The following is a 7,101-nucleotide window of genomic DNA, read 5'->3' on the forward strand; positions in this document are numbered from 1 at the left end:
CCTCCTCCTCCTCCTCCTCCCCCACCCCCACCCCCACAATGTTACTGATTTGACAAAACGATGACTACCTGGTCATTACCACACAGCTAAAGCTTGCTGCTTGTGACTTTGCTGCAGCATTCCCCCCTCTTACTGTTAGCAGTGACTGCACTGTGGGCACTTTTGGGGGTGACCACTGGTGGCAGAAGGCGCTGTAGAAGCGAGCTTCATTTTCACCCCTCAGTTTATTTTTTTAAATTGGTTCCCTGATGCAGAGTTGGCACCTTTGCAGATGCTTGCCTTCTCCTTCAGCTCACAGAATGCTCATTTCTCCTCTTGCCATATACGCCACCTCACTCCCTGATGTGAGAGCTTGCCTCTGGGTTTTTGCCTACGGGGTTTCTCTCTCTCTGAAGCATTTAGCACTGTGCCAAGATGCCCCTTGACAGTATACCGATTGTGCCATCTGCCATAGACTGTATACAAAAGCCTCCCCCCTTTCAAATGTGTCTCTGGGAACCTGGGGGTGATGAATTCAGTGCCTGAGGTTCTCTCTCTCTCTCTCATCTGGCTGCTGTGTTAGCCCTGCAAATTTGCAGTTCCTTTTCTAAAACAAAAATAGAGACAAGTTCAGAATGCTTTTGTTCCCCAGCTTCAGAACCTTGTATTTTTTTACATAAGTGCCACTGTGTTAGATGTGCCAACTAAAGTGACCTCTATTGGTCACTTCCTCTTTTGCCTTTTGGGGGTTTTGGGTGGGGGAATGGGGAGTGGCACCCTTAATGCTCTCTCATTCCCAACCAGGGTTTAGCACCTCAAGAGCCTTTGCCCACCTGCCCCTTCACAGGTTGGGTCAGGGAGGGAGGGTGGGTTGGGGTAGGGGTAGAGATAAGGTTGGTCCTTGCTACTGCCAGAGCTGGAACCACGCTCTCGTTTTAAGTGGGTGGAGGAGGGTGGTTTGGATGTGGGGGCACACTTTTTGTTTCCACCTCCACTGCCAAAACAGCCACACACACCGCCCCCGCCCCCCACCACCACCCCGCAAAGCCCTGGTGGGCTGCTGGATCGTCGTCTGTGATGCCCTTCACAGCCGATCGGCCTGCTGGCTGTCCCCAGAGGTGAGGAATGGAAGGGCAACGGGGTTGAAGTAATGGCAGCTCGTTTGACCACCCCAACTCACCCCCAGGTTAAGTGACAAAGCGAAAAATTAACGCCATGTATCTTATTTAACAGGCCGTGTAGGTCAGTGAGCTTGCTTTGTGCTCCCGTTATTACATGCGCTGGGACCGGAATGAAGCAGCTTGGGTCTGTGCCGGTCTCTGGTTTCAACAAAATGTTTATTTCCTGCATTTGTGATAATTTAAATTCCTGAACTTTCCATTGACTTTGTATATGTCTGTATATAAATGGAGAGTTTACCTAACACATGTCTCTGTCTTGACTTTACTGAATGAGAGGAATGGGATTGCTTCAGTTGATTGCCAAGACTAATATTTTAAGGGTTGTGTTCAAACTTTCCAGTTCTTGGTATCTCAGTGAATCTCCAACATGCTGACAGGTTCCTCAACCCATTGGCAATGTGCTGGCGTTTCTGCTGCACACCGCCTCCCCTCATTTCTCTATCCTCCTATTCCTTCTCCCTCGTCTGTTTATCCACCATCTCTTCCCCCACCCCCCTTTACCCCCCGCAACCTTTCAGTGTGTCTCTGCTATTGTCCTTAATCACTCCCTGCAGGAGTGAGTCCCCCATTCTCCCCGTGCTGAGGCTGAAGACTTGCCCCCCCCCCCCCGAGTTCCCAATTGGGTTTATCCATGACTGTCTTCTATCGATGCTCCTGTGGTCCTAATCCCGCCCACACTTGGAAACGTACATTTGGATTAGGAGCAGAAATCGGTCTCTCGAGCCTGTTCCACCATTCAGTTGGATAATTCCTGATCTGATTTGTGGCCTTGGTTCCCTTTCCCCACTCACTCGCCAATACCCTTCATTTCCATCGTTGGTCATGCTACAGGGAGAGGCTGAATAGGCTGGAGCTATACCCCCTGGAGCATCGGAGGCTGAGGGGGTGACCTTATAGAGGTCCATAAAATCATGAGGGGCACGGACAGGGTGAATGGCCAAGGTCTTTTCCCCAGGGTAGGGGGAGTCCAAAACTAGAGGGGCATAGGTTTAAGGTGAGGGGGGAAAGGGACCTGAGGGGTAACTTTTTTTCACACAGAGGGTGGTGCGTGTATGGAACGAGCTGCCAGAGGAAGTGGTGGAGGCTGGTACAATTACAACATTTAAAAGGCATCTGGATGGGTACATGAATAGGAAGGGTTTAGAGAGATATGGGCCAAATGCTGGCAAATGGGACTAAATTAATTTAGGATATCTGGTCGGCATGGATGAGTTGGACTGAAGGGTCTGTTTCTGTGCTGTACATCCTTATGACTTAAAAAGATTCAAAGACCCATCCTCCTCCACACTCTGGGGAAGAGAGTTCCTTGGACACTCAATCCTGTGACAGTAAACCAAATTCGCATCTTCGTCTCCATCTTAAACTCTCTCTCCTAATTCAAATCCCCCTCTTGGCCATCTAGTTTCATGTCATCATATTTTTGATTCCTTCGTTCAACCCATTGACACAGATTGTGAAGGGCTGGGTTCTAAGCAGTGATCCCTGGGACACCCTTGCACTTCAGAAATGACCCATGTGTTCCTCCTGTTCCCTGTCTGCTTATCAATTCTCAATCCGTGCATAAGTTACCCCCCCCACCTCCCCAATCCTGGGAGATAGCAAGAACTGCAGGTGCTGAATCAGAGTCGATACAGTGTGGAGCTGGAGAAATGCAGCAGGTCAGGCAGCATCGGACGAGCAGTTCTGACAAAGGATGTAAACTCAAAGTTGACTTTCTTGCTCCTCTGATGCTGCCTAACCTGCTGTGTTCCTCCAGCTCCACACTGTATTACTCCCAAATCAAATGCTTTGATATTGCACCTCTAACATGGGACTTTATCAGAAGCTTTCTGAAAAACCAGTACACTACATCCATTGGTCTCCTTCATCTGTTTTCCTAGCTAGGCACTCAAAAAAAAAGAAATGGGACCCTTTGGCCCACTGTGTGTGTGAATGACAAACAAACACCAGCTATACTCAATAAGAACCAAAAGGACTGCAGATGCTGTAAATCAGAAACAAAAACAGAAATTGCTGGAGAAGCTCAGCAGGTCTGAGTCCTTTGGAAGGGTCACTCGACCCAAAACATTCACCCTGATTTCTCACTACAGATGCTGGCCAGACCTGCTGAGCTTTGCCAGCAATTTCTGTTTTTGTTACCAACTGTACTCCTGCACATCATCCATGGTCTCCTATGCCCTGGCGTTTTAAGTGCTTGTCCAGGCTCTTCTCAAATGTTGCCTCCACCACCCCCTCAGGCAACACATTCCATATTCCTAACCCAGATCCCCTCTAAACCACTTACTCCTCACCTTAAACTTGTGCCCTGATTTTCTCCCTCTGTTAAAATCGTGGGCTAATATTTGCCACCCTCCAATCTTCTGGGACTGTTCTGGAATTTATTAAATTATGGAAGATGATAGCCAACACATCTACTTCCATGCTGACCTCCTATGGTACCCTGGAATCATCAGAACATGAAGATTAATCGGCTTTAAGTCCCTAAGTACACTTTTTAAAAACTATTCTTGAAGGCTAGGGAAGCAAGAATTAATGGGATTTTTTTTCTGTCTTGTGAAAACAGAACTTTTAATTACTTCATTTAATTGCTCTGCCATTTCCTTGTGTCTCAGTCTTCCAGCACGGAAACAGACCCTTGAATCCAATCAGTCCATGCTGAATGTAATCTCAAACTAAACTAGTCCCACCTACCTGCTCCTGGCCCATATCCCTCCAAACCTTTCCTATCCATGTACTTATCCAAATGTCTTTTAAACATTGTGAGTGTGCTCACATCCACCACTTCCTCAGGAAGTTAATTCCACACGCAAACCAACTTGTGTTTTTTTTTAAAAAAAAAATGCCCTTCGTGTTTTTTAAAAATCTCTCTCCTGTCACCTTAAAAATATACCCCCATTCTTTAAATCTCCCATCCTAGGGAAAGGACATCTACCATTAACCCTATCTATACCCTATACCCCTCATTATTTTATAAACTTCTATAAAGTCACCTCTCGACCTCCTACACTCCAGTGAAAAAAGTCACAGCCTATCTTTATAACTCAAACCCTTCATTCCTGTCAATATCCTGGTACATCTCTTCTGAACCTTTTCCAGCTTAAGAATATCCTTCCTATAACAGGGCGACCAGAACTGGACACAGTACTCCAGAAGAGGCCTCACCAATATCCTATTAGTTCATGTGTAGTGGACAACAAAGAACGTTACCTCAGAATATACCGGGATCTTATCAGATGGACCAATTGGCTGAAGAGTGGCAGGTGGAATTTAATTTAGATAAATGTGATATGCTGCATTTTGGAAAGGCAAATCAGGGCAGGACTTACTTAATGGTAGGGTCCTGGGGTGTGCTGCAAAACAAAGAGACCTTGGAGTACAGGTGGATAGTTCCTTGGAAGTGGAGTTACAGGTAGATAGGGTAGTGAAGAAGGCGTTTGGTACGCTTGCCTTTATTGGTCAGTGCATTGAGTACAGGAGTTGGGAGGTCATGTTGCGGTTGTACAGGACATTTTTCAGCCACTTTTGGAAGAATGTAATTCTAATCTCCCTGCTTTGAAAGGATGTTGTGAAACTTGAAAGGGTGCAGAAAAGATTTACAAGGATGTTGCCAGGGTTGGAGGGTTTGAGCTATGGGCGAATGTTGAGTAGGCTGGGGGGTGACCTTCTAAAGGTTTATAAAATCATATGGGGCATGGATAGGGTGAATAACCAGGTCTTTTCCCCAGGGTAGGGAAGTCCAAAACTAGAGGGTATAGGTTTAAGGTGAGAGGGGAAAGATTTAAAAGGGACCCAAGGGGCAACTTTTTCACAGAGGGTGGTGCGTGTATGGAACGAGCTGCCAGAGGAGGTGGTGGAGGCTGGTACAATTACAACATTTAAAAGGCATTTGAGTGGGTATATGAATAGGAAGGGTTTAGAGTGATATGAGCCAAATGCTGGCAAATGGGACTAGATTAATATAGGCTATCTGATTGGCATCGACAAGTTGGACCGAAGGTTCTGTTTCTATACTGTTCAACTCTGACTCTACAACTCTGTTTCAGACTCCAAAGGCTTACGTTTATCTGCACTAATGTTTTTGCCAGAAGCTCTTAAGAGTTCATTTTATGTTTCTTGCACATTTACTTATTCTATTTTACCCCCACTAGGCCTTCTGCTCCCAGTTCTCAGGCTGGGCTACTTTTCTCAAGCAACTTTATGGATGACTTCTTTAGATCTAATGCTGTTCTTAACTTACTTTGTTGGCCATGGTTGGGTAACCTTTTGTGGTGTGTTCCTTTGCCTGATGGGATGGTATAATTATTGCAATTGCAAGCATTTATTACTTAAATATTAGCTCTTGCCAGATTGAGGGGACAACCAATTCAAAGGTTGATAGAAGGCAGATTATTCTCTGAATGGTGGCAGTTTAGGGAAAAAGTGAGGTGCACTGAGACCTGGATGTTATGGTGGAACAGTCACTGAAGGTTGGCATGCAGGTGCAGCAGGCGGTGAGGTAAGCTAATGGCATGCTGGCCTTCATAGCGAGAGGATTTGAGTATCGGAGTAGGGATGTCTTATTGCAATTATACAGGGCATATAACTGTGAGGCCACACCTTGAGTATTGTGTGCAGTTTTGGTCTCCCAGTCTGAGGAAGGATGTTGTTACTATTGATGGAGTCCAGCAAAGGTTCACCAGACTGATTCCATTTGTACTGTTTTGTGCACTCAAGAATAGTATCTTTAAATTTAGTCTTTCTGAAATTCTTACACATTTTCTTTGTACCAGTGCATCTAGTGTTAGACATTAAATTCTGAGTTTTGCCAGTCCAGGCTGGTTCTCCACAACTGTTGTGAAGAGCCAAAGAGCTGTGTTGTTTGTTCAATAATGACCCGCCAGTGCTCTTCAATTCTGGAACTCCCTCCCTAATGGCATCGTGGGTGTACTTACAGCACACATGCCACTGGGTCAAGAAAGCAGCTCACCACCACCTTCTCAAGGGGCAACTAGGACTGTCCCAGCCAGTGAAACCAATGCATTAAAAAAAGGCAACCAGTCTTTCTTTGTTCTGCCCTCCCCACTTTTCCTCTCTACCTTTTTGTTAATCTTTCATTTCTAATTCTTATTCTCCTGCTCAGGGCCCAGACTATAACACCAGCCCTGCTCTCCACCTTATAGTTTAAATATTCCCTGCTGTACTGGCTAACACCTAAAGGGAGGATTACTGAACTAAACACAAAGTGCTGGAGATACTCACAATCTGTGTGGTGAGAAAGAATTAACTTTTTCAGGCTAGTGACCCAAGTTATCCCTGTCCTGCTGGACCTTGTTTAAGTCCCATGCAAGACTCAACCCCTGCCTCTAAAACTACAACTCCTGGTAGATCAGTGCTGGAAGCGACTACAACTCCCGGCGTCCTTGCTATCGGGAATTAAAAACTACAACAGCTGGGAATATCGCGCAGGAAGTGACTACAACTCCCGGCATTCTGGCTGCTAAGGAAAGCCACAACAACTTGGGACCAGCACCGGAAGCGACTACAACACCCGGCATCCTTGCGGACAGACAGAACAACACCTGAACAACACAGTCAATATAGTACGGAGCTGGAGGAACACGGCATCGGGGGAGTGGTAAAGGCGACATTTCAGGTTTATATCCTTCATCCCCGAACACCTGGGAAGACGGCGCCCAGTGCAGGAGGAAACTACAAGTCCCAGCAAGCTTTGATCAGGATGGGGCGTAGTTAGCCGGCGCCTCTAGACCACGTGATCCGCGTGACCGTCGCTGCCCGCGCCGACCTGTGGAAAGGGAGGGCGGTGATTGGGCGGAGGGCAGAGGCCAATGGGAATCGCGTTTGCTGGTGGAAGAGAGGAGGTGGCCGTTGAAGACAAGGCCCCGGCAAGATGGTGCTGGAGAGTACGATGGTGTGGTGAGTGAGAGAGGGACAGGGAGGGAGG

At 46.8% G+C, this 7,101-nt stretch overlaps 2 protein-coding genes across 5 annotated transcripts in view; both read left to right on the top strand.

The window, feature by feature from the left end:
* The window catches only part of pip5k1ab (phosphatidylinositol-4-phosphate 5-kinase, type I, alpha, b), a 50,642-nt gene extending 49,240 nt beyond the window's left edge, over nucleotides 1-1,402 (top strand). For all 4 annotated transcript variants that reach the window (XM_048620393.1, XM_048620390.1, XM_048620391.1 and 1 more), the window contains one exon: nucleotides 1-1,402. This exon is cut by the window's left edge and continues 3,966 nt beyond it. The gene's annotated coding sequence lies outside the window, so the exon portion shown is untranslated.
* Nucleotides 1,403-6,934: 5,532 nt separating this feature from the next.
* Nucleotides 6,935-7,101, top strand: part of psmd4a (proteasome 26S subunit ubiquitin receptor, non-ATPase 4a) — a 9,371-nt gene continuing 9,204 nt past the window's right edge. Inside the window, exon 1 of the mRNA XM_048620394.1 lies at nucleotides 6,935-7,073. Within this exon, the coding sequence (XP_048476351.1) occupies nucleotides 7,048-7,073 (26 nt within the window). The 5' untranslated portion in view covers nucleotides 6,935-7,047. The remainder of the gene's footprint in view (nucleotides 7,074-7,101) is intronic.

Source organism: Rhincodon typus, chromosome 46 (genome assembly GCF_021869965.1).
Source record: "Rhincodon typus isolate 14 chromosome 46, sRhiTyp1.1, whole genome shotgun sequence".
Taxonomy (NCBI): domain Eukaryota; kingdom Metazoa; phylum Chordata; class Chondrichthyes; order Orectolobiformes; family Rhincodontidae; genus Rhincodon; species Rhincodon typus.